The 27,957-nt window shown below is 40.6% G+C and overlaps 1 protein-coding gene across 15 annotated transcripts in view; it reads left to right on the plus strand.

Annotated features, from left to right (window-relative positions):
- FMR1 (fragile X messenger ribonucleoprotein 1) overlaps positions 1-18,717 on the plus strand; it is a 37,542-nt gene extending 18,825 nt beyond the window's left edge. Inside the window, exons 8-17 of one of the 15 annotated variants that reach the window (XM_082610746.1) lie at positions 480-650; positions 748-826; positions 4,209-4,318; positions 5,025-5,159; positions 5,666-5,728; positions 8,671-8,757; positions 11,282-11,477; positions 13,043-13,189; positions 13,681-13,763; positions 16,105-18,717. In XM_082610746.1, coding sequence (XP_082466872.1) covers positions 480-650; positions 748-826; positions 4,209-4,318; positions 5,025-5,159; positions 5,666-5,728; positions 8,671-8,757; positions 11,282-11,477; positions 13,043-13,189; positions 13,681-13,763; positions 16,105-16,215 — 1,182 coding nt within the window. In that variant the 3' untranslated portion in view covers positions 16,216-18,717. The other 14 variants (XM_082610735.1, XM_082610743.1, XM_082610742.1 and 11 more) reach the window with 14 other exon arrangements.
- The last annotated feature ends 9,240 nt before the right edge of the window (positions 18,718-27,957 follow it).

Genomic DNA, 27,957 nt, shown 5'->3' on the forward strand with positions numbered 1-27,957 from the left:
AGGAAGTGAAATACAACATTATAAAGCAACCATACTCCAATGAAAATGAATTTTAAAAATGAAATGAATACAATTTTCTGTAAAGATGGTATTTAAATTTTTTTTTTACTTAATTAATATTGAGTCTGTCAGACCCAGTGAGCTGGTTTTTATTTGGGAACATTTGATCTGCTTCTTAAGTATTACATTGTGTCATTGGTTAACTAAGGCAGCCTTGCAAATAGGTTTGCAAAAGTTACCTGGGAAAATTGTCAACAAGCCCTTTCCTGTTAACAAAAATATATCAAATGGCATAGACCTTTAGTGACCTAAAAAGTACTTACGCTGTGTGAAATATTTTCTTAAACCTGTTAGTTTCCGAGTGAAACTGATTTATAGGTCCCTGATATACAGGGGCAAGATAATTTACATGGCTGACCTAAATACAGTTGTCTTAATAGTCGATAAAGCATACTAATCGGATGTGTGTTTCTCTTCAGAGTTCAAGGCAACTTGCCTCAAGGTTTCACGAACAGTTTATCGTACGAGAAGATCTGATGGGTCTAGCTATTGGTACCCATGGTGCTAATATTCAGCAAGCTAGAAAGGTACCTGGGGTCACTGCTATTGATCTAGATGAAGATACCTGCACATTTCATATTTATGGGGAGGTAAATATTTTACTAAATAGTGTTTTTCTAAGATAAAAAATAGTATTTCAGCTGGCTCATCTTTTGGTGATTTAAATCTTTTCCCCATTTTTATTAGGATCAGGATGCAGTGAAAAAGGCTCGAAGCTTTCTGGAATTTGCTGAAGATGTCATACAAGTTCCAAGGAACTTAGTAGGTGAGTCGGCAATTGCTTTTGACACACACTACAAAAACAAAAGTTAGGTAAACAGTTTATTTATACCGATAGAATTCCATTTTCACTCGGGGAGTCATTTAGCTGAAGCTTAGTCTTTGAAATAGTCTATTGCTACAGTGTACAAAAAATATTTGGTAAATGCACTCAAAGATTACATTTTCAGAAGGTGTGCAAAAGATACTGCTTTGCTAGTTCAAACCTACTGGTTCCTGGAAGGATAAATTTTGCACAGCCTCTTCACTATATGTATTGATATCTTAAATATGTTTTTTTCAAAATTTATGACATTTGGGGGCTTTTTATAATTTGGAGTAGACTGGTATTTGATCTCTCCAATGGGGCTATAAAATGATAGCACTCTTCATTATCTCAGAGTTGAAGATCTGAATATAGGTTACTTAAATCTAATAAGTTCCAAAGCTAGAAGTAATTCCGAATGTCTCTAGGGCTTTCTGCAACATCAACTGTAATTCTTCATTTTGACTTGAGTTGTTTCATGATCATCACCAATCATGAGTACCAGCAAATACATAGGAACTCTTCACCAGCGCTCTTAAAAGGTGCAGTTATCTTTAGTAGAACATATCGACAAAGTGCAGTTTTATCAAAAATACTACGTATGTTTTAAATTTATAAATAAAATTGGGACACACTGCCTATACATTTAAAATAAAATTTTAACTTGATATCTTGACTGATTATAAAAAGTAATGCATGCCCTTTGGAATGTTTAAAGGAGAAGATAAGGACTAACTATGCATTTTTTTCACATACTTTCAGTTCTACTTAGCCTGCTCTTTTTGTCAGCATAGAATTATAAACATCTTCCTATGCCATTAAAAAACACTTGGAATAGTATTTTTCTCCCAAAGACAATTAGTTTGAAGATGAAGTATAAAATACTAGGGAAATAATGCAGAGTTATTTTCTCAACTATAGACTACAGACAACTGAAGAGCATGACTATGTAATGTTATTGAGGTAACTTGCACACCAGTTGTGTGTATGGGAAATGTGTGATTAGCACCATTCTGGTTACCTCAGGATAAGTGGGGTTGTGAATGATATTTATTTTCCTTTTATTTACAGTTTGTCAAGCAATTGCATACATTTTATAGTTAGAAAGGTTATTTTAAATTTAGAAATTCTTAGAAAATATAACCATTAGACAGTTTTTTCAAAAATTACTGAATAAAAACTTATGTGTCAGAGTCACGAAAGTTCATTTTGGAGATGGCTTGATGATAGGGAAAGGTGTTGGGTGTAGGTGTTGGATCCAGATTTCAGCTCTACTTCACTTTTTGGTCGCTATTTGGCCTTGGGCAACTGACTTGGCCTCCTTGAGTCTACTTTCCTCACCTCTAAAACAAATGTGATCATAGTGTCTACCGTATAGGATTGTGATAATTAAATAGGAAGATATAGATAGATAGTTATAGATAAAGGTATAATTACATAAGCTCTGGATATAGTAGGGGACTCTTTAAATGTTAGTTCTCTTCCCTTCCCCTATTCAAAACAATTCCAGTTCGGTAGAGCAGAATTATAGTAACCTGTCGGTTGGGAATTGGAAATAACTATGTAATGTAGAATTTGATTATTTGCTATTAAAAGTAGATTCTACCTGTGGTTTTACCTGAACAGAAGAGGATCCCAGCAGTGACCTTTCACCAGAAAGCCTGATTTTCATTTTGTTCCTACCTAGTAAAATAAGACAGTTCTGTTTTAGAGGCTGTCTCCTCCACCACTGGGAATGTTAGGAGTTTTCAGAAAGCGTTTTTGTATAAAATTTGGCAAGGCAGATCTATAGGGAGATGTCTAATCGGTATTGTATGAGTTTTCAAGTCCCACAATATGACTTATGATCTCTCTTATTTCCCACAAACTCTCTTTGGTACGTACACTGATGTATCTTTCTTTTCTAAAAATTTGCTTGTTCTTCACCCACTTTGACAGTGAATTGGTCTAATAAGTGTTATAGACATAAAGAAAAAAACCTTGGGAAGACTCTCTCCTCCCTCCACCCCTTTTCATTTGAAGGGAAGGAGAGCTGAAATAATTGACAGAAAGACCCAAATCCAGAGTCCTGATTTAGTGGTGTCAGTTCTTTTCCCTGACCACTGACCAGTCAAAAGAGGTTATGGGGGTGAGTGAGGCTGGCACACACAGCAAGAGTGCCAAGGCTATGCTGATTAGAAGAACCACAAGGTCATGCTTTGACAGGGCTTTTCCTGCATTCTTATTTAGGACTGGCTCAGCAAATTTTCGATTCCAGTTTTTTCCCCATCCCTACCTCAGGTGAAATGGTGGGGCAAGCACATGATGGGCGTGGCCAGTGCTGGGTGCTTTAAGAACCTTGGGAGAGCCCTTGGAATCAGATGTAATTCACACATAGATTTCTAGAATCAGTTCTTAATATTTGTAATGTCTTGCTTTACACTAATGCATGATGATGGCTGTGAAAGCAGTCATTTCCCAGTTAAGTATATGATTAAATTTTATAAAATGAGAGAGAATCGAGTGCCCATTCATTACTGGTATTTGGAGTCTTTGGAGTTTTAACAGATGATACTGATAAAACTTAATCTTGAACTGGTTTTAAGCTTTTTCATTGTGGTTTTAAGTTAGAAGTGTGATTTCTTAATCTTTTACCCTGACTAATCCCTTTACCTTCTAACATACTAATATAATTTATGAGTAATGCACAAGAGTAGTAATCCACTAACACACTGGCCTGAAGAATGTGTACTTTTAGATGTACGTATAGCTGCTTAAGCCACTTTTAAACTTAGAGTACCTTTTATAAATATGCCATATAAAATTCTAAAAATATTTGCCATGGGCAAAGAAGCAGATTTAAATCAGGTACAGATAGAATTGAAATTGTCAAAGAAAGAAGCGAATGTGTTTTCTATTATCTGTCCTTTTCCTTAATTCCTTTTATAGAACTTTGCAGAAAGAATGATACACGCCACTATACCTGAACATTTAAAATATGCCCTTTTATGCCAAATAAGAGCCTATCTTTGAACTGCCTTAAAAATTCAAAATTACCCATATCAGTTCACAGGTATTATCAGTTCACAAGTATTAATCAACTAACTCCTGACGAAAGGAGTTTGAACAATGATGACCTCATAAAATGGAAAGCCAGTTTGACTCTGTCTTTTTGAAAAGAGTCTCTGTTTTGGTTTTGAGATAGGTAGACAGACAGATACAGAGGAAGAAAGAAAGAAAGAATTGAAATTATATGAAATTTTATACGTATATATAAAATGTGATAGTTTATGGTGGGGTGTGCTTACTGTTTTGAGGTATGTGTTTTTAAAACCAAACATGAATTATTCATTTCTTACCTTAGGCAAAGTAATAGGAAAAAATGGAAAACTGATTCAGGAGATTGTGGACAAGTCAGGAGTTGTGAGGGTGAGAATTGAAGCTGAAAATGAGAAAAATGTTCCACAAGAAGAGGTATGTTTCTAGTGCGTATGTTTCTGGTTTCTCTAATAAAAGTAAAAGTCTTTTATTGTCTTATTTGACATAGTAACTTAGAGGCCTCCAATATGCACATAATGTGAATGTAAAAATTCTATCAGGCATGCCAGTTAATTGCAGTTGTAGATAACGGCCTCTGTTTATTCTCTAATGCTGTGATTGCGGATTAGTCACTTTAACCCCTTTAAGCCTTATTTCTTGATCTTCAAAGTGAGTAATCACAAATGTAAAAAAAAAAAAAGTCTGAAGCACTCTTCACATGTTATTTAATGTTCCTGACAGAGACAAAATTGGGCCACTAGTTAGGTTTTCTGGCTTTCATCCTTTGGCTTTTTTACTTTGTGTGTCTGCTTATTTTGTGTGCTTTACATTTTTTAAAGTATTTGGGGTGGGGGGGTAAGGGCGTGCTCTTCTGCACAGTGGTACTGTTTGAAATAAAATCCTTTCAAATTGCCATAATTTTCATATATTTCATAGTCTTTTGTCTAGGTTCTTTTAGCTGAAGTTAAATCTTTGTGCGTTTTTACTGCATAACGTTTGCATTCTTTAAGTTTGTTTACCAAGACTGTTTATAATAGTTTCTGTTCTTAAAAATATGATCATTGATACAATAATGGAGCTTAAAAAAGTCTTAAAAATTGGTCCTTTTTTTTCTCTTGTGTGTTTTGTGTTTTTCACCAAGGAAATTATGCCACCAAATTCCCTACCTTCCAGTAACTCAAGGGTTGGACCTACTCCTTCAGAAGAAAAAAAGCATATAGATGTAAAGGAAAACAGCACTCATTTTTCTCAGCCTAACAGCACAAAAGTCCAGAGGGTAAGAAATAATTGTCACTTTGAATTATACTGAAAGTAACTTCTTCAACCCAAATGTTACAGTTGGTGTTTTGGGTATTTTCTGTGGTTAGGCTCATAAGGCTACTCATGCTATATTTGTTTCAAATCTGATTGCCAGCTTATGAGATATTACAAACCAAAGTGATAACTACTTTTCAGTTTATTCACAGTGACAAATCTTATGCTGTAAACATAAAATACAGGGTTGCATTCAGTGGTCACATTTTTCTTTTGAGGGTGGACTTTTATTTTTTCATGCTGTAGCTCTTGAAATTTTACAGGTTGTAGTAGCTCAAAATGTACCCTCTGTTAGATGCATAAGTTACTACTTAAAACCATATTTTTAAAACTGACTTTCAATATTTGAACTAACCTAATTGTTTAGAAATGGATTTAGAAGTCCTACAGTGAAAGTCCTGCGTTCAGGCTTCTGTGTATCGTTTGTTATAGTTAATGACATCACTTGCATTCCTTATACTGCTTTAGGTGTTAGTGGTTTCATCAATTGTAGCAGGGGAATCCCAGAAACCTGAACTCAAGGCTTGGCAGGTAGGAAAACATTCCTTGAAAAATACATTTCAATTTTATATTTTAATGTTTATTCCCCTGGTTAGACTACAAATGATCGTCAGAGTTGGGGGATGTGGAGGAGTGTCTGTGGGTTCATGGACCCATTGCCCTGGGAAAAAGCTCATATTCCTTCCTGTTGCTTATAAGGCCTTTCTTTCACAGTCCCCTGACCAATATCATCTCTTACCACTCCTCTCCCTTGTACTTGAGAGAGGCTTGAGCCATACCTGAAGTACCTAGAGTTCTTGAAACACTACTCTGCTCTCTGTTGCTTCTAGACGTATGCACATGTTTCCTCTGCCTGGAGCACTCTTTTTCCTCCAACCTGCCACCTTGCTTTGACCTTACTCCTTGTGCAGCTTTCCTTGTATACGTTCCATAGGTCCCCTCCCCCTGACGGGCTCAAGAGCCTTTCCCCCTTTCATGCTCCGATGTGTTCGCCCCTATCGTAGCACTTACTACATACATATTTACTAGTTATCTAGTCACATTGTTAGTTCCTTGAGGGCAGACACCCACCCTCAACCTGGCCTGTGAGAACTGTTTACAGGGAGAATATTATGACTCACAAGAGATTAAAAGCAAAAATGCCATTTTGTAAAGAGAAATATAACCGCAAGTGGATTGGATATTCCTCTCTGCTGGGCAGGCCAGTTCTCATCCCAGAACAGGAAATCACTTTTTCCTGGTGTCTGCTCTTGCCTTTCTTTGTCGTAATTTAACCATTCTGGTCCACTAGTAATGTGCTTAAATTAGAGTGGCACTTGGGTACATCAACAGTTTGGAAATGTTGAAAGAGATTTTTTTTTCATTATTTGCTCCACAGTTGATCAACTAAATCTGTGACATAGGGTTTTCAAGCTTATTTTGGTCATATGTGATCCAGGGGGGAAGAGCATAGCCTTTCATCATAGGGCATTTCGGAAAATAATATGGTTAACTGCTTTGTAACAAAGTTGGGGAAAAAACTCAGCTGTCAGAAATGTTTTTGAGAAAAAGAGATCTGAGTCATAGGCCTGATTGTTTCCATAGTTCATATATTATTCAATCAAACAAAAATCCATATGAAGCCCATGGGTTTTCAATGGCACCTGATTCTTTAGGTGGTTGTTGTTACTAGGAAGCAGTGCCTTGCTTACCAGATGGATGTCAGTCTGCAAGCATTATTTCCTAATTGTTTAGTTTTATACCCTATCGACAGCCATGTTCAATGTGGAAGGAAAAGAAAAAACCTATTCCAACCCCACATGCATGTAAGACTCTGTGTACTGAGTGCAAGCAAACAAAAGCAGCCCAGCAGTACCCACACCTATCAAATGAATGCTCTTATTTTTGTTTTTTGGTTTTTTTTTTTTTTAATGCGGTACGTGGGCCTCTCACTGCCGCGGCCTCTCCCGTCGCGGAGCACAGGCTCCAGACGCGCAGGCTCAGTAGTTGTGGCTCACGGGCCCAGCCGCTCCGTGGCATGTGGGACCCTCCCAGACCAGGGCACAAACCCGCGTCCCTCGCATCGGCAGGCGGACTCTCAACCACCGCGCCACCAGGGAAGCCCTGAATGCTCTTTTCAAAAGAGTGATACTGGGCTTCCCTGGTGGCAGGGTGGTTGAGAATCTGCCTGCTGATGCAGGGGACACGGGTTCGAGCCCTGGTCTGGGAGGATCCCACATGCCGCGGAGCAACTAGGCCCGTGAGCCACAACTACTGAGCCTGCGCGTCTGGAGCCTGTGCTCCGCAACGAGAGGCAGTGATAGTGAGAGGCCCGTGCATCGCGATGAAGAGTGGCCCCCGCTTGCCACAACTAAAGATAGCCCTTGCACAGAAACGAAGACCCAACACAGCAAAAATTAATTAATTAATTAATAAACTCCTACCCCCAACATCTAAAAAAAAGATAATAAAATAATAATAATAATGCTCAACTCAATACAGAATACGCTATAGAACCACCAACTTTAAAAAAAACAAGAATGATACTTGTAAGCTTCTTGGCTTCTCACACCTAGAAACTTCACCTAGAGAATTCTGATGTATCTGCATCAAAGCTACTGTGTGCTTTTCTTTAGTCACTTGTGAATATCAGTAACCATTGTGAATTTCATCAGTAGCAGAATATTGAATTATTCTCAACTTTGAATGTCATAATTGCCAGCTATTAGTTTGCACAACTGGCCTAGGCTTCCCTATAATAGTGACAAGAAATAGTTTTTTTCTCATTTGTACTGATGGGCTAGAAGTATACATTTTTAGTCTACTCCTTTTTTAAAATCTGTCCTTATATTAAAGTAGTACCATAGGGAGATCAAACTTTCCTGATGATTCAGTCCTTTACTATGTTCAGAGTGCATTATGGAAGTATATTGAAATGCTAAATTTTATGCTCATGGATGTGCCTAGTTTTTTTTCCCCTCACAGAATAATTACTAACTGCATTTTAATTTCTTATCCTTCTTGTTTGTGTTTTATTTGTACTCTGTTGACTCGGCTAGCAAAGTTGATTTAGTTTCTACTTTTGTACCCTGATATCTAATTTTGAATTATTTTTTAAAGAATTTGATCTAGATAAAATCTGTAGTAAATGAATTAGAGTATTTTAAAGTATTCGTTTTGTTTACACTTCTCATGTTAAAGCTTATATAATTTTGAGTTACATAATTTATGAGTTTGCCAACATTTAATAGTAGTGTTTATATCATAGTAACCTGATGCATTTAAGGGTTGCTATACTGATCTGTCCTTATACACAGTGTAAAATATGTGTAAAATATACCAACTACTTTTGTTTTTAGGTATTGGTTTATATTTTCAACAAACTTTCATGTACCTACTGTCAGACCCTGTGCTAGGGATTTAGTCATTATTTGCATTTTTCAGATTAATTCATCATTAATTTTATAGGATTATTGTTGCCATTTCTTTTTCAGGGTATGGTACCATTTGTTTTTGTGGGAACAAAAGACAGCATCGCTAATGCCACTGTTCTTCTGGATTATCACCTGAACTATTTAAAGGTGAGAACAGGAAGAACTTTAACGTCGAAACGTTTTTGCACTAAAATATAAAAACTCCATAGTAAATCTTAAAGCAATTAAGTTTCATTCTAGCCTGTACATGATAATGAAAGACCTGTAAAAGATAATAGAAAAAAAATTTTCATTTCGTTTAGCTTATTATATTCCTTCTGAAAACACAAGTCAGTTTTCCATCACTATAAATTTAAGGACCAGTATCCCAGTTCTCAAGAAAGAAACTCCCCTATTTCCCATTATTCTGCTGTTAAACCCTTATACTCACTTTAGACAATCCTGTCAAAAATACATTTCATCCCATTGATCCTTTCTAGCCCTTGTGAGTTTTTTCCAGGACAAATTTCGTGTCTGTAACACTTGCCTTTGTTGTCCCTTTTATGTCATTTATCAAGGAAATCCCAGAGTTTCATGAAGTCCTCTGTTTAAATGTTTACCCTTCGTAATTTTCTCTATACTGTTATTACAAAATAGAAGCAATTTGTGTCGTCTTATAAATGCACATTTTAGTTAGTATTTATACGGTTATGCCTCCTCTAGCTTACAAACTGGAAAGCAGGAACCAGGAGGCTGCAAGGCGTAGCAGAAAGAGCACTGGATTGGCAATCCAGTGATTTGCTTGTGGTCTCTCTTCTGCCATGAACTAGCTCTGTGTCTATAGGCAAATCACCTCCCTAGACTAGGTGCTTTTTAAAATTTCTTTTGGCCAAATGTTCTGTAATTCGATAAAATAGAATTTCACCCATGTCACTTTTATAGTTTCTTCTTTGTATCCATATGTATCAAAAATATATTGTAACTGGTACTAAATAGTATTTTTAAAGTAATCCAAGTTTCTATTTTATTTATGATGCTATCTTAATAAGAATTTTTTTGCTGATTTCTTAAAGAAATAAAATTAAATAATTTATAGTTATATGTAAACAAGGAAGAAAAATACAATAGCTAGGCACTTCTTATCATTCTTATCGTGGTCAGTTAATAATTGCAAGTGGGGAGGTTTCATCCAGCAAGGTTTGCATGGATAGGATACCCCATTGATTTGCTTATTCACTTTTGTTTTAAAGTGTGTTTTATGTGTAATCTGTTGTATGTGTTTTTCTTCATATTCTTAGCTTAAATAATTTTGAAGACCTGGAGAGTTAGGGTTGCATTGTATCAGTCCCTTGTTCTTTTGACTAATGTTCTTCCTTAGATCTTTTGATTTATTCTTCACAATTGAGTATCTTTTTTGGTTATCAGCAGCTGTCCTGTTGTTGCCATTCTTTCCATCACCAGATCTTCCCTCGAGTGGGCTTGGCATCTCTCACCAAAAGGTGACTGCTTTGCCCCAGTGGGATAACCTGGACTACCATTCTGTTTTGCAAGATACACCCATTCCATGAGCTCTAACTGTACTTTTGGAGTAAGCCACTCACTCAGCTGCAGTCTCTTCTTTGTTCAAGTCCTCTGTAAAACCAATTCTGGTTCAGAGCACAGATGAAGCTCATCTAGATTCTTACCTGCCCTTTTCCTGAGGCTGCCATAACCAAGATTTTAGGAACCTAGCTTTACAGAGGCTTCCCCAGTGACTGTTCATGTGGACAATCCCTACGATGGCCTCTGCGTGACTGAGACACCCAGTGCTACTCTAGTTGTGGATCCAGTTCCCTATAGCTAGTAAATAGATGCTTATGGGTAGATTGGAAGAAGAAGGGTTAGAATTGAGACTTCATCTGGATTTGACAGAACCCAACATATTGGAAGCATTGTGTGTGAGGGTCTGTTAGTGGACCCCAGGTGTATATTTTGATCAACTGACTATACTGTTCGTCATACTTGTTCTAGCAGAGTTGTAGTCTTTAAGAGGTTTTCAAGGCATGATATAAGATATCCAACTTGTTTTTGTCAATTATTAAATAGTTCCCCTATATAAGGAATATAAACATTTTCAGTTCATCGAAGATAATTGTTTCTTAATTGTATAGTCACGTCCAAAGACCCGCCATAGTATATGTTCTTTGAAAGCAGAAGATGGCCCAGACTCAATGTTTTGTTAATTAAGATATTAACTGGAAAATCTATTTCAATTAAGATTATTTACAATGTGTGATTTTTAAGGTTAGCTGGTTAAACCTTAAATGTCATTTATCTGTATTCATACGTTTTAGAGTTGTTTTATTCAATATCCTATTATCAAGAGGTCCCAAAACTAGCATATTTGTGCCTTAGCAGATCTATCGGATAATAGTGCCAAATTAAATAACTTTAAATTCTATCAGTATAATTTTAATGCTCAGTATTTTTGTTATATCTCTAATTCTGGACGTCAATAATATGTTATCTATAGTAATTTTATTTTTAAGGAGACCATTCAATTTCCTGATAATTCTGTGTAACAGTGTTTACTATAAATTTAGAACTGAAATTGAAATATTTCCAGTATACTTTTTATCTGATGAAAAGGAGAAAGGTATTTTTAAGTAAAATGTCAAACTATTTTTACTGTTATCTTGTATATTTTAAATAGGAAGTAGACCAGTTGCGTTTGGAGAGATTACAAATTGATGAGCAATTGCGACAGATTGGAGCTAGTTCTAGACCACCACCAAATCGTACAGATAAGGAAAAAGGCTATGTGACTGATGATGGTCAAGGAATGGGTCGAGGTAGTAGACCTTACAGAAATAGGGGGCACGGCAGACGCGGTCCTGGATATACTTCAGGTACAAACTAAGCATTTTACTCAGTAACTTTATCTGTTCCTAGACTTAATAGCTGCTAATCTCTAATACTCATTAGAACCCCATTATAACAGTTTCTCACTACATGGTTTCCAATTCACAGCGGGTCAACTTGTGTTGCAAGAGACAGAGTAAAAACCTGATAATAACACATAGAGTTCACAGGGCAGGTGCGAGTTCTGTCCACGTTCTGACTGGGGATAAATCTGCTTAAGCCCTTGTATGTTGATGACTTTCCTAAGGCCTTTCCTGATTTTATTACTGTATAGCCAAAACTTTTTTCATTTGTGTACTGTGGCTCATTTTTTGTCAGGCATGTGCTGGTCATACTTGCTGGATGGACTGTGTAAATCAGGGGTCTGCATCCTGTGGCTCGTAAGGTGATTTTGAGTGGCATGGCCAAAGTCAGCCCTAGGCACAGTCAAGAAGTTTCTCTTTGCCTTCTCAGCTCTTCTTTCAGTGCTTCTTTCTTCTCTCCCAGTACCTTTCATTGAACGCTGTCCCACTGCCAGTGCCTACTGTCTTTCTTGCTCAACTGTGTATCTACTATGTAACTTGCTAATGATGGTATAAGGTATAATCCATCTCACAAATATTTGCATTTCAAAAAGGAACTCTTTAAGATGGAAAAGCCTTCAAGATCCACAGGAATGAAGCTATAATGGTGAAGCTATAATTGGTCATTAGCTCCAACAGAGGAAGAGAGAGAGGTAGTAGAGCTGATATTCTGGAGTGGGGGAGAGAGACACCTACTCCTAAGGCCAACCTTGAACCTAACCCCTAATCCCTCTCCCAGCAGTCTGTTCCTTATGCTGTTGAAGTCCCCCGTCACCGTGGAGCTCTTTTCCCCACTCCCATTCCTTATGTCATTAACCCAGCCCCTCAGGCATAACAAGTTTATTACAATAAATCCTTTATAATGATCAATTATTCCAGTGGGAGTGGGAGGGAAGGTTGTGGACCAAGCATCAGGCAAGCATATCCCCATTCAGCTAGGTCCAATCCCTGATCACACAAGAGACCCTTCCCTGAGATAGTAGCCATGGTGGCCACCTTTGCCACCCTCTCTGAGGTGACCAAAATGTATGCATTCCCCTCTGTCTCTGGGCCAAAGCTTGTCAAAAGGAACCCTCTTTATAGAGGTTTTGTTGATCAAGGTATTGCATTTAACTGTTGTAGACAACTTTTCCTCCAGAGAGCACAGATGTTTAAAGGAGCACAGCTGTTTAATGATGTGGCATACTCAGGTTTGAACTTAGATGGCTAATAAAAAATCTTTTATTTTTTTAATGAGAACCAAAAATGTTTAAAACAAAAATTACCTCAAATATTGTGGAAACCTTCATTTTGAATTTAAGATAATTTGTTTTACAAAATGGAAGGTGATAATACTCTTTGGTGGGCTTATAAATTGGGAAGAGTAATGGATTACCCCTGAAACGTCTCTGGAAGCTTCTGTTAACTTTTTTTTTTAAGTCGGACAATGGTATATAACTTTTAACTCTCGATAGGAACTAATTCTGAAGCATCAAATGCTTCTGAAACAGAATCTGACCACAGAGATGAACTCAGTGATTGGTCATTAGCTCCAACAGAGGAAGAGAGGGAGAACTTCCTGCGCAGAGGAGACGGGCGACGGCGTGGAGGTGGAGGAAGAGGACAGGGAGGAAGAGGACGTGGAGGTGGCTTCAAAGGTACAGAGGTTTTCATTTGTTAAGAAATGAAGGTCAATTGTAACAGCTGTCTGAAGTTCTATGAAGAACCTTGCTGATTCAATGATGTATTACCAAGACCCCCATTTCTCTGGTTTTGTACTGGTCACTGTGGGAAAGGCTCATGCAATTGGCAATATTAGACAGCCTTCCCTCTGGTTCACATAGAATAAATATATGAATAAACACTGATAACTAGTTTCACCTGTTTGGGTATTCTAAACATCACAATCTGATCATTAGCTCAGGTTGACCTGTAACAGTTGATGCAGAATTGTGATGCCTTAGAAATATTTTCTGTTCCTTGGTAGCATGCTAGATTATTAGCCAGTATGTAACTGGAATCACTAGGTTGTTGATTCTATGTTAGATTCTGTGGTGGATCTAAATAAATTGAGGATGTGGGAACAAAGAACTTCCAATAAGCATGTCAGAATCAGTGACCATCGAACCTTTTAAAAACGCCCCTATAGGAAACGATGATCACTCCCGAACAGATAATCGTCCACGTAATCCAAGAGAGGCTAAAGGAAGAACAGCAGATGGATCCCTCCAGGTAAACCTGTGTGCCTCTTTTCATCTAAATTGTTTGAGTTACAGTAGTTTGAGATGTATGAGTTTATTTTACTTGATTTTTAAGCATGTTCTGTTCAAAGGTTGTGAATTTGGTATATTGAAATATTTTCCTTTCAACATTACATTTGTGGGGAGCCTTAGTCCTTTGTGACAAGTATACAAAGAAGATTTCTCTAGAGAATATGCAGTCTCAGTATTTCTGAAGACGTTGCAGCCACAGTGTGACTTCAATACCACATTGGTGGTCCAACCCCCTACCCCACCCCCCCCACCAACTGCCCAAGAAAAGAAACATCCAGGAATGTACCAAGAGAGACTTGGGTCAGCCCTGTGGGTCCCTCCTCCCCTGAGTTGCATGGATAGAGTATCCTCTTTGAGTGGAAAGTAAGGGGAAAAAGGTGTCTGGCTCAAGGGTAATAATCTTGATACACAGGGCTGATGACACTCAGCTGGGACATGCTGAATCAGTCAGCTGCTTATTTACAGCCAGCCTCCATTCTGAGAACCCCATCTCAAGTGGTAATCACCTGTGCCAAACCCATTGTTAAGTAATTTTAAAATTACCCCTGAGCGTGTCCAGACAGACACCTTTGCTGAGTGCTTTGTGTGTGTTTTATCTTACTTAATCTTTCAGCAGCCCCCTGAAGTGTAAAAAGTTTTATTTTTCTGTTTTATAGGTGGGTAAACTGATGTTTAGAAAGATTGAATCACATAGATGGCGTACGGTAGAGTGATATTTGAATACTGGTATCTGATTCCCAGAACCCATGTTCTCTTCTGCTGCTTCTTTAATTCTGAAGACTTAATCCAAGTAGTTAGGGTTCCTTCATGACTATGGATTGGTTTGGGACCAATACCCAAGATTAGTGAGAGATGATTTTTAAGAGCAGAAACTCCATGATGGATTATTTCTTAGAATTCATATCGGTTGTAAGTAGGTGTTAACTGTTGGCTGGTTCTTAAGGACCAGCATAGAAAAGACCTTAGACGTAGATAGAGATCGATGAAATAATGCACACACATGTGCCTTACAGAGATGTAAGGCGTTTATGTACCAGTTTTATAATTACGCTCTTCACAACCCAACAGTTAAAACAGTCACCCAGGACCAACACTTAAACGCACTTTGAAATTACAGCAAACCATTTTGGGATTATATGTCACATTTGTACTTGAAGCAGATCAATATTTGTAATTGTTTTAGGCCCATTTGTCAATATTATCTTCCTTTTGTACAGCATCTAGAAGTCTGTTAGCAGTGTTTAAGTGTTCAGTGTTGGCACGTAAAATATTACATAAATCTCAGAATATTATTTTTTAAATTGTATTCATCTGTACACTCTTCCTGGGATTCCAGTTCTTCCACACATTAGTGTCTTCACATTTCCCTGTACCATTCTTATTCTTCAGAGTTCAAGTTGTATGATCATCTGACTTGCCTTACTGAAGGCAAGTAAGTAGCCTTACTGAAGCTACTAGAAACCAACGCTTGTATTTTTTTTATTGTAAGACAGTGAGAGCCCTCAGTGTAAGGAAACTTAATTATACTCGTGATAGACATAAAGATGTCAACTAAAGGCTAGTTAAGAAGTGAGTTAGTTAAGTTGTTACTCTGGTAACATCAGAAGAGGAAGACAGTAATTTGTGTCTCTCCTGGGTTTCAGAGTCTTTGAAGAATAACCCATTTTTTTGAACTCTAGTATTATAGACATGTATATTTTGCAATCAGTAATAGTAATTCTTTTTTTTTTTTTTTTTTTTTTTTTTTTGCGTTACGCGGGCCTCTCACTGTTGTGGCCTCTCCCGTTGCGGAGCACAGGCTGCGGACGCGCAGGCTCAGCGGCCATGGCTCACGGGCCCAGCCGCTCCGCGGCATGTGGGATCTTCCTGGGCCAGGGCACGAACCCGTGTCCCCCGCATCGGCAGGCGGACTCTCAACCACTGCGCCACCAGGGAAGCCCAGTAATTCATTTTAACTATTTGTTTCTCACTGTTTTGTTCTACTTAGAAGAAGACATGGTAGGATTGTGAGCTTTTATCTAACTTTGGACACAGAGATGACCAGTGTGTTCCAGTTAAAGAAGAGAGTTTTTAAATCAGAAACCAAATAAAGATCCTACCTGACCATAATTTCTTGCACTTCTATTCTCACCCCCATATCCCCCTTTTAAGATGTGGAATTTACCCTTCGGGCTTAAATTTCTCGTCAGGCCAATTACAGATTACAGTAGGATATGGTCTGTGTATATAACAACTGTAACTTGTTTTAGATCAGAGTTGACTGCAATAATGAAAGGAGTGTCCACACTAAAACATTACAGAATACCTCCAGTGAAGGTAACCGGCTGCGTACGGGTAAAGATCGTAACCAGAAGAAGGAAAAGCCAGACAGCGTGGATGGTCAGCAACCACTTGTGAATGGAGTACCCTAAACGGCATAATTCTGGAGTTATATTCCATATACCATTTCCGTAATTCTTATTCCATATTAGAAACTTTGTTAGGCCAAAGACAAATAGTAGGCAAGGTGGCACAGGGCATGAAATGAACACCAATTCTGTTAAGAATTTTATTTTTTGTCATATTGGCCATAAGCAACAGTTTTCAGATTTGCACAAAGAGATCTTAAAATTTTGAAACTTTTTTTTTTTTTTTTTTTTTTGCGGTACACGGGCCTCTCACTGTTGTGTCCTCTCCCGTTGCGGAGCACAGGCTCCGGACGCACAGGCTCAGCGGCCATGGCTCACGGGCCCAGCCGCTCCGAGGCATGTGGGATCTTCCCGGACTGGGGCATGAACCTGTGTCCCCTGCATCGGCAGGTGGACTCTCAACCACTGCGCCACCAGGGAAGCCCTTGAAACATTACTTTTAAGTAATTAAGTATCCTTAGCACTTCAGGACAGGATTTTCATTTGGTTTATTTTTTAAATACCAAGCAGTGGTATTCTTTCTTAATTTGGACCGTTACCCTGCATTGGGTGATAACTCACTGGTACATTTCAGTTTTTCTGAATAAATAGCATTTATGGTAATCATATTACACTTCTGTTTTCAGTCTCATACGGAAGGCCAATGACATTTCATGTCCTGTGTCAGTTTATGTTTTGGTCCACTTTTCCAGTATTTTAGTGGACCTTGAGATGTGTGTGATGTGACGTTTGTCATTTTCATTAGCAAAAAAAAAGTTGTATGATCTGTGCCTTTTTTATATCTTGGCAGGTAGGAATATTATATTTGGATGCAGAGTTCAGGGAAGATAAGTTGGAAACACTAAATGTTAAAAGATGTAGCAAACCCTGTCAAACATTAGTACTTTATAGAAGAATGCATGCTTTCCATATTTTTTTTTCTTACATAAACATCAGGTTAGGCAGTATAAAGAATAGGACTTGTTTTTGTTTTTGTTTTGTTGCACTGAAGTTTGACAAATAGTGTTATTGAGAGGGATGTGTAATTTTTCTATATAGACAGGAGGAGAAATAACTGTCTTTTCATTTGAGAGAGGCTAAACATTTTCAGCTAGGAGTATATCTTCCTGGTCAAAAGTTAGTAGGATATGCCTGCTCTTTGGCCTGATGACCAGTTTTAAATTAGAGCTGTTTTTATTTTGTCCTCCCCAAGTTTTGTGAAGTTTTTCATATTTTAATTTCAAGCTTATTTGGGGGAGATAGGAAGGTCATTTCCATGTGTGCATAATAATCCTATGAAATACAGATACTTTGTCTAAGAAACAATGGAAGCAGGTTAAATGTTTTGTAAACTTTGAAATATTAGGTCCAAATGTATAAGCAGAATTGGAAAGCAGACTAGGATTGGTTAACAAATGATACTTTTTTTCTTTAGTTTTTTGACGTGTTGGATTTTGGGTTTGAGTCTATTTTTTTTTTTGTTATGTACGAGATTTACAGAAGAAAAATATGTGAAGGACCTTCACTCTAAGATGTTATATTTTTCTTAAAAAATAACTCCAAGTAGGGGTACCACTGAATCTGTACAGAGCCGTACAAACCGAAGTTCTGCCTCTGATGTATTTTGTGAGTTTGTTTCTTTGAATTTTCATTTTACAGTTACTTTTCCTTGCATACAAATAAGCATATAAAAATGGCAACAAACTGCACATGATTTCAAGAATATTAAAAAGTCTTTTAAAAGTATTGCCAAACATTAATGTTGATTTCTAGTTATTTATTCTGGGAATGTATAGTATTTGAAAACAGAAATTGGTACCTTGCACACATCATCTGTAAGCTGTTTGGTTTAAAATACTGTAGATAATTAACCAAGGTAGAATGACCTTGTAATGTAACTGCTCTTGGGCAATATTCTCTGTACATATTAGCAACAACAGATTGGATTTTATGTTGACATTTGTTTGGTTATAGTGCAATATATTTTGTATGCAAGCAGTTTCAATAAAGTTTGATCTTCCTCTGCTAAATTGACGTTGATGCAATCCTCACAAATGATTGCTTTTAAAATTTTAAGATAGGAAAAGAAATCTATAAAGCGTTCTGTTACAAAATGTAACTGTATTACCATTGGAAATTTCACATGTCATAGGAAGTTAGCTGTTATCTACCAACTTTCAAGAACTTGATCTTGTTTAATAAGGTAAAAAAAGTCAACAAAATGGTACAAAAGCACATTGTGCCATTACAATATGCACTAAGTCTCTTTTTTACAAAGGCTGAATTCAGCAAGGCGCTAACTTGCTTAAATGTGAATTACTAACTTCTAAAACTGTAATTTGAGTCACATGTTTTCAAACGGAGTTGGAGTTTATTCATATTACAATATTTGTGTGCTAAACGTGTATGTTTTTCAGTTCAAAGTCATGATGTTTTTAAAATCTTATTAAAGTTTCAAAAATCTGAAGATTGTTTATCTAGATGTAAATTTTTATTAAAAAGTTGCACTTACGAAAAAGCAAAAAATTAGTCTGACAGATGTTTGCTCCTGGTCTTAAATTTCTAAATATAACAAAAATTAACGATGGGGGAGGTATTAATCATGCAAAGCATACATTATGCCTTGCAAATAATCTTTTATGTGCCCTTAAAAAGCAGAAATGTAGATATTTGAAAATAATTCTACATATTCCCAGTTAGAGAATTTGAACACATGAATTGCATAGGATGCTACTAAACCGTGTTAAACACATACTCCTGTCTGAGCACACATAAACTTACCTTGCCATTTGGAAAATATTAAATATGTCTATTTTGAAAAATGTTTTTCGATGTCAGTATCTCAGTAATAAAATACATGACAGGTTTGTAGGTAGACTGTGTCTGAATTGGCTATTGTGATCAACTTCACGGAACTCTGGCACAGCCTAGAAAATGGAGAGGTGATCCAGTGATGCAGGACAGTCTCTCTACATAAGTGGTTTTTTTGAGGAAAATCCATCTTTGTTTTCTGCTTTTCTAGTGTTTCATTCTGGTACTCTTCTGGATTTCTGTTACCCGTTCTGCCTAGTTCTGGGCTCTTGCAGAGTCCATTAGAGGTGGAAAGTAGCAGCCATCCTCAAGTAACTTTGTTGGGTTTTCCTGGTTTCGCATTTTGGTGCTTGCTACACGTGAACGGCAGCAGGCTTGAGACTCAGCTTGGCTCACTCAGAGACATTTCTCCCATCTGACCATGATCTTCCCATTCCTGGTGGTTAGGAATATAGTGCCTTTTAGAGTCAATATACTGATTTGATCACTTTTGAGCCAGTTTGGTTCATGGCCATAAATAGCATCTTTCCCTCATGACCCTCTGATGCCTCTGATAAGCAGTTATTCTGAAATAGCCATTACCAGATGCTAGTCTTGATTGCTCAGAAGGCTTAATGTGTACCAGTATTTAAATTTTGATCATCTTTCCCTCTGTGTGTTTATCTAGGGCTGTTTAAAATTTTTATTTGGGGCTATTTAGAGATTTTCTTTCCATTTCTCTCAGAACTTTCCATGAAGAAACGGGGAAATCTGTATTTTATGCTGATGAGTTTTATGTTAATGGGAGAGGCATTAAAAGTCTTTGCAAATTGCACTTGCTAAATGATTAAAGATAGGCTTCAAAACTAAGTGCCTAAAGGTCTTCCCACCAATTTCTATATACCATACGCTTGATTACAGGAGTAGGTCCAAAACTGAAAGGAAGATGTAAGTGTCAACAGAAGATGGTTACATGCAATCCTGAGAACTGGGGTATATCATCATTATTCAGTATCATACAGAACATAGATGGCTTATGGTAAGAGGAGAAAAAATTCCAGTGTTATTTTTGGTAAATACTAAGGCATCTCTGTCAGATTTCCTTGGAGATCAAAACCTGTAAGGTATTACATCAAAGAACAGAGTACTAGTGCTCAAGGAATATATATCATTAAAAGTTGCAAGTGCAGCATGGATACTACGTGATAAAAAGGAACCTAAGGAATTATGCTGTGAAGAGGGAGGAATCAGGAGGTAGATCCCACACTTGACTGGGCCGTAGACTAGCTCGGTGGTTGCTGGAAGACTCATGTCACCTCTCCAGGTTCCAATTTCTTCATGGGTTAAATAAGTGGTTGCTAAGGTATCCTAACTCCAAAATCGTATATGCATTAAGAGGGTATCCATGTTTTATATGGAGAAAACTACAGAATAATTGTTAATGAAGCACCCACCTGATTTCATCTGGTTCTCATTAAATATTTAGTGAACATTCACTATATAGCAGGCACTTCACAGGCTTCTTGGGGATACAGAGATAATATTTCAGGCCTTCAAGAAGCTCAGTGTCGAGTGGGAGAGCTCAGTGAGTCAGTGGGCAGTTCCAGCACATGGTACAGTAAGTACTGAGACGCACAGGGTGAGGTGGGGGCACATAGAAACAACCCAAATTGGGGTGGCGTGGGGTCAGTAAAGGGCTGCTCCGGTAAAGTGAAATCTTACCTAAGACGGAGGACAGGTTGGAGAGGTTAGCCAGGAGAAAAAGGGCTGGGGCCATTGATCTAAGCATGAAAAAGTCAGTTTGGGAAGCTTCCCGATGCTTTGGTGTGGCTAGGCCACAGAATTTGAGGTAGAGAGTGAGAGAGGTGAGGCGAGAGATACGGCCAAGGAAGGCCTACGGTGCCATGTTAGAGGTTTGGCTTTCGGGTGCCTTTGAAGGGTTTTAAACGAGATAGATTTACACTTGAAGAGTGTGAAGGGACAGGCAGGATTGCCCACCACTCCAGGAGCCTCTGTCAAGTCGCCTGGTAGCCACCTAGCAGGAGGGACTGGGCCCACATCCAACTTCCTGGATGTTCCTCTGCCCCCCAGTCCAAATCCAGCTTCCCAAAGGTGCTAGCAGGCTGTGTTCCCAGACAGCTCCCCTGACAGCTGGCATTTAAGCCCTGGTTTGATCCTCTGCCTGCAAGGCCACCATCATCAGCGTTGCCCTGTGGAAAGGTAGACTCCCAGGAAAGATACACCTTCCCCTGGAGCCCAGCCCCAGGGATGCAGCCCGCAGGGCCCCGGCCTTTGCATGTGTCTCTGTGGGAGAGAATGGGCGTCCCCGTGCCTCTTCTTCCTGACCCTTACTGGTAATTTTCCCTCATTAAAACCTTTCCCCCAGGGGCTTCCCTGGTGGCGCAGTGGTTGAGAGTCCGCCCGCCGATGCAGGGGACGCGGGTTCGTGCCCCGGTCCGGGAAGATCCCACATGCCGCGGAGCGGCTAAGCCCATGAGCCATGGCTGCTGGGCCTGCGTGTCCGGAGCCTGTGCTCCGCAACAGGAGAGGCCACAGCAGTGAGAAGCCCACGTAATGCAAAAAAAAAAAAAAAAAAAAAAAACCTTTCCCTCTTGCATGCTGGTGTGCTGTTTGCCTTCACCCACCGAGTCACACAGATCGTGCCCCACATGAGGCAAACTCCACTTATTCCAGCTCTGGCCTTTGGGAAACAGCAAAAGGGATCAACTAAGCCATACGAGGGCTGCACAACACCCCTCCTAGGGCTAGCGGTGGGAGGCCTAGCTGAGCTGAAATCACTGGTGAACATGTTGTTTCGGCCTTGGTCTAGGGCCATACCATGTGCCGCAGAGGCTCTGGAAAGTCCTCCATGTGAGGCAGATAGAGACTGTTCCATCCCTTGGCACTCCCTACAAGTCAGTCAGTCCTGTGAGCCCTAAGGGAAAAGAAGTTGACAGAAAAGATCCCTTGGTCTCAAGTGCCATTGGAACAGTAGATGCAACCTAACCTCAGACATGAAACCTGGCACTGTGCAGTGTACCGCCCAGGGGCTTATTAGGCAGAGGGTGAGGGATTGAGGTCCAGACCTAGGGGCTTCAAAACGCAGGGAACTGGACTCCCAACAATAGTCACAGCAGTCCCATGATGCTTACATGATGAAGAAGCTACACCCATGAGGTAAGTGGCACTGAATGGCCAGCATTTGAGGTTTACCACCATATTTCCTTTTGCTGAATGAATTGGCTAGTCCAGCCAATGGGGAGAGAGCACATGTGCCTGCCCTGGGCTTGCATCGGATGCTCGGGGAAATCAGATTCACGTAGCCACAAAGAGGAGACTTCCCTACTGAGGTCGCAGCTTCTCTGAGGCATGGTGGCACTATAGACCGATGGTATGAAAATCCTGGGCGTCAGGGATAACTTGCGAGCAAATGGCCTTAATTCAGAGAACTCTGGAGAAGCCAATGGGATCTTACATGAGCTGGACGTCCCTAACTTTGCTCCTTCTACCAGGGAGTGAGGGAAGGGATAATCCTTCGGTGCTGATTTAGGCCCCACCCAAAAGAGGAAGAGGAGATAAGGGGCCCTGTAAGTTGCCCCAGGACCCAGCAAAAATGAAAAGGCCGGAGGGGAACACTCCAAGCTTCCTTCTGAGGCTCCCTCAGGCAGCACTGTTATGGCTCTGGGCCTTGAACAAAGGGATTGCTAAGGAAGGAGGGAGATGGGAAAAACCAAGAGGGTGGTCAGCTGATAAACAACCCGACTCACTCTAAAGAGGTTGCAGAGAGAAGATAGGGGTGCAGGAAACAAAAATGACTGATTTTTGAGCGGGCATCAAGGAGACCCCTATGGAGAGCTGACGCAAGGAGACCCTGGCTGATGAAGGCCGTTAGTTTTCCCCACTACCTGGACAGCAAGTCTCCAAAGCCTCCTCCTGTGTCCTTGGAGAAGGGTGCAGGGGAGGAAGCGAAGCAGTTAAGCACATATTAACGCAGCCAGAATGAGACTCCCCAGCCCCACAGGCCTCTGTGCTACCCAGGAGACTGATGTTCTAGCCTGACTGCTAGAGGGCCCTTCAATCCAGATTTGAGTCCCTTCAAAAGCAAACTCGGCCTGTGGGCCAGTCCTCTGCCCTCTTCATAGGGATTGCTGAGTTTGTGCCCTAGTCCACGTCTTCCGGAACATAGGTGTGGGGAGGATTCTGCAGACCTGCCAGCCACTGGAGCCCAAGGAGCTGTCGTTCTTGGACCCGATGGGTCCACAGTAAGTTTCTCTGGCAGGATTTGAGACTGGTTTTACTTACACCCAGAGACTTGGCACAGTTGCTGCAGATACCATTGGCCCCTTTGATGGGACCGTGCTCATGGTCCCTTTGTCAGACTGCAGGATTGGTACAGACATGCTGGGTTCCCTCAACCCAGCATAGTACCCTCATCTGGGTGGGTGTGGGCATCGCCATCCCTCCTGGTGACTACAGAGCCTCTTGTATTTTCAAAGCCTGCCAGGATTGTGCAGCTGAAACAGTATCAAGTACCAGTAGGTGAGAAAGACAACCCGCAAGGCTTATTCCGTTGCCAGGAGGGAGGGGTAGTGCATACTACCTTCCAACTCCCAGCCTGTGTAGCCAGTGAGTAAATCCAGTGTCTGTGGCCCCTGATTGCAGATCATTGTGGCTTTAATAGTGGCCACCATGTCACTCAAAGCACTTGATATACCAATAGGTGACTGAACTGACTGCATCCGTTACTGGCACTCAGTATGTGGCCGGCAGCTGCACTGTCCGGGCCTTCAGCCACTAGCCACATGTAGCTGCTGAGCGATCAAAGGCTAGTCTGAATTGAGATGTGCAATTCTCAGTGTATTTAGAATGCACAACGGATTTTGAAGACTTAGTTTGAGAAAAAGAATGAAAAATACCTATTTTTTATATTTAAGTGCTGAAATGTTAATATTTTGGATCTATTGGGTAAACTGAGCCATGTTAGTAAAAGTAGTTATACCTGTCTCTTTTTACCTTTTTTTAAATATAGTGACTACTAGGAAATTTAAAATTACATGTGTGGCTCACATTATACTACTCTTGCACAGAATTGCCCTAGACATTGCTCATGTTCCTTGCTCTAGATTTCTCCAGGAAGAAAAAAAATTATTTTGTTTTCACTTGGCAGAGCAGGAAGCTCACTTTTACTGTCCTACCTCAGGCATGTTGAACTTCCCCAGCAATACTGCAATATATCTATGATACGTTGGGAAAGCCCATTCCATTCCATTGATGACAGTTTCCATAGTGGCACCCAGAGGAAACTTTTCACCATAATGCATGCTCTCTAAGCACAAGTGGCAGGGCCTTGAATGAAGATAGAAATCAGAGCCAGGCCACTGGAGTGCATAAGTTGGGGGCTATCTGAGCAGCAACCCAAAGAGATATTCCACAACCTAATAAGGAAAAACTGCTGACCTTTCAAACACTAACTACACAGAAGGAGCCCTTATCGCCTGTTTGGCCTCTTCGGGTATTAGAGGCAGCACATCCTGCATAGGACTGTTACTCAAGAATCTGTAAGTCACCAGACTGGTAGCCAAATTCGATTGGGGACCCCAGCAGTAAGCAGCCACAGAAGCAATGAAACAATACCAGCTCCGCCCCGCCCCCAACTCATTCTGATCCCTTGAAGTTTTAATTATCTGTGACCAGTCTCGCATCTGATGTCTCTTGACAAGAAGACTCTGCCAATATTGGAGGTGGGTCATCTCACCACTACTGGATGGTACATGCGTTTTGAATGACAATTATTGGCCCTGTTGGGGACAGATTATCTCACTGAAGGGAAAAGTGTGACTTTCAGATCCAACATTCCCAACCTGCTAGTGGGGTTGTTACTGAAATCAATTCCATCAGACAGATGTCTCAGTGATGGTCCAGTTGGGAAAACAGAAATCACACCAGTGATTTTAACAGAGAATTTAATACAGGGATTGGTCAAACAGATCTTAAAGGACTGAAAATGCAAAACAGGAGCATTAAGTTTCCACAGAGGTGGGTTCTGCAGGAAGCATTTACCATCCTGAGGCCTGGGGGAACAAAGGGAGGAGGCTGGGATGGTGAGAACCCAAAGGCTCAAAAATGAGGGCCACAGAGTTAAAACCCAGATCTCAAGCAAAGGGGCACTATCGGTCGGTTCAGGTACCTTGATAGCATGCAGGCAGACCCCCATGTGGCTGGGCTTAGAGCACTGAGGAGACATGATAATGCTGGTTCTGAGAGGGGTGGGGGGGTTCGGAATCTGGAAATTCGATCCAGCAGCTGCTACTGGAGCAAACTCTTCCTGCCAGAGTGAAGAACCGTGGTCTTCCAGTCTCCTTCTAGAGCCTCTTATTGACAGACCCTAATAGGCAGCACTGGCAAAGGAGAAATGTGGTGTGCAGAATCCCAGCCCCAGCCTCACAGAGTAGAGTGTAGAAGGATAGTTTGGAACTGAGATACAATAGCTTAATAATTGACAAAGTGCAACAAGCCGAAAAAAATGCAAAATGGAAATGGTACGTCCAACTGGGGGTCAAGCCAACTGCAAGAACACGTGGCTGCCCAGCCAGTAGGTACTGAGATGGCCCTATTGCCTGCTTTGCCTGAGCTACTGGCTCGAGTGGGCCTCAACTTTGAGACTTGGTACCAGACAAGGAAGCCTGTTTCACTGATGGGTGAGCAAGTTCAGTGGAATACTGCTAAGCCATTTGTTATGTGATGATAAATGCTGACAACCCTGGCACTGGCTGCTCTGCACATTGGGTGGAAGTGCAGTGCTTTTTTGGTAATAAAGCATTCCACTCCTCAATGAATGAAATATCCCTTTACACAGACTCAGGGGCTGCTGCTAATGGCCTCACTCTTTAGTCAGGTCACTAAGCCACGCAGCACTATTAAAGTCACACCCTATAGAAACAAATACAACTCACCCACAAGCTCAGTTAATAAGTCACATATGCACTTGTCTCCTAGAAAAGAGCACATCCTGAGAAAAGCAAAGCATCTGCAATGAGAAACTCATCCAGGCCTGTGAGCCATCATAGCCATATTGACCTACGGGATCCATATCCAGACCCACCACAGTAACAAAACCACCATGAAGGGTTGTCATTTGACATACAAAGAAGCTACTGGCACCCCCAGAGACTGCATTTGGTGGCAGCTACACAAGCATGTAATTCAGGGTTAGCTTGGTCATACCGCAAAAGACAGGACTGGCTCACACTGGCAGATATACTTCACAGCCGCCCTGCCCCTCCATAGTCTGGACACACTCTCTAGGTATAGGGTTGCCGCCCACCTCCTCCAATCACATAGCACACATAAAGTGAGGGCTCTGACGGACTACCTTTGCCACATGCCAGAGAAGGTCAATAGAGACTTCAGACCATGATGCAGATATGACATCTATGAAGGAAAAGGAAGTAAGGAGAATTGGATAAGAATGATCTTAGACTATAATGCAGTTCCAAGTATTGCAGGCAGATGGGGAGTTCTTGAGCCGAATCTGCATTAGTACCTCCACCGTGCTCAATTACTGACTGCAAGTAGTCTATAGGAAATATGGCCTTGGCACAAACACAGTGGTGGATCCTGCAGGGCATCACCATGGGGCTGTCAGGCAATCGTGCTCTCCACAACGGATTGGAGTGGCACACTTGCCTGGCTGCCATACTACAGAATGATAATTTCCCTCCTTTTTTGGACCTGCACTGACCATGCTGAGTATCTAAGAAGATTTTACTGCATGGATCACAGAAATGTGGTTAAACACAAATTTGGAATGGCATCTGGTGTCCTTTGCCACTGGGCAGACAACTCTGACGTTGGGCTTGCCACACAACTCCTCTGAAAGTTGGGGGATACTTCTGTGACTTTTATGCTGATGAACAAAGTCGCCTTTGTCCCGAAGCCATCTTCCTTAATCTGAACAGACTGCCTTGGGTAAAGGAATTGTTAGCCCAGGTCTCTGTGCAGCTTTTCATTCCAGGATAGAAAATCAGGTCTGGTTCATTCCTGAGGGTAGCTCACGGGCCCTAACGGGTGAGGCACGGACAGATCCAAACCTGTGAAGCAAGGAGAACACTGGGGAGTGGATAACTTCTCCGTTTTCCTAATCCAGATATGGACAGACTGTACCTGTCTGGGGCAGTGACCATAGTGCCAACCGTCACAAAGCTAGATATGTCACCCCCAACTTCAATTGTCTGTGAGGGATCTTATCAGCATCCCACTATCAAACAATGTCTCAGGTACCACTTCGACTAGGCAGTGGCCTCGGCCACTGTTTGCCTTTGCCTTCTACACTCATGTGTCCGTATCCTGTGATGTCCATGCTAAATGAATGCAGAGGATCACCTTGGACCCAACTCAAAGCAACATAATATGCTTCCCACCCACTTCCAGGACTAGATTTTCTGTGTGCTAAGACAGCCTCCCTTGCCTCCACTGCCTCCCACTTGGACACAGGGTGACCCTCTTCGTGCGGGTAGCGACACAACTCTTCGGTAATCAAAGATCCAGTGGGCACAGTCTGTATATGCCCAGCCTCTGGTGCAATCAGTAGGCTGTCCTTGGGGGCATTATGGACACAGTTCATCACCATTTTACATGCATTTTCCCCCATCAAGAGGGAAAGGCTAAGGCTAAGGCTCACCTGGGAGATTACCAAAGAGATAGCTGGGAGTTTCACTACCAAAGATACTCTTGCCTCCTTACCTCTGATTGTGTCGGATATCTGCATAGCTTTGGGTTATTTACTGACTAGACAGTGTGTACTGTGGCCAACTTCTGGCTGAATACCTCACTGCAAGCTGTAGGAGCTGGCCACAGGGCTCTAAACCACTCCCCATCTAAGCCCTGGGATCTTTTTCTCATGGCTTGGTCTGGAGTCCATGACTAGAGGTTTCAGAAAACTCTAGTTTTCATGATGAACTTTGTACTCTTATTTAG

The sequence above is a fragment of the Mesoplodon mirus genome, assembly GCF_964341445.2.
Source record: "Mesoplodon mirus genome assembly, chromosome: X".
NCBI lineage: Eukaryota > Metazoa > Chordata > Mammalia > Artiodactyla > Ziphiidae > Mesoplodon > Mesoplodon mirus.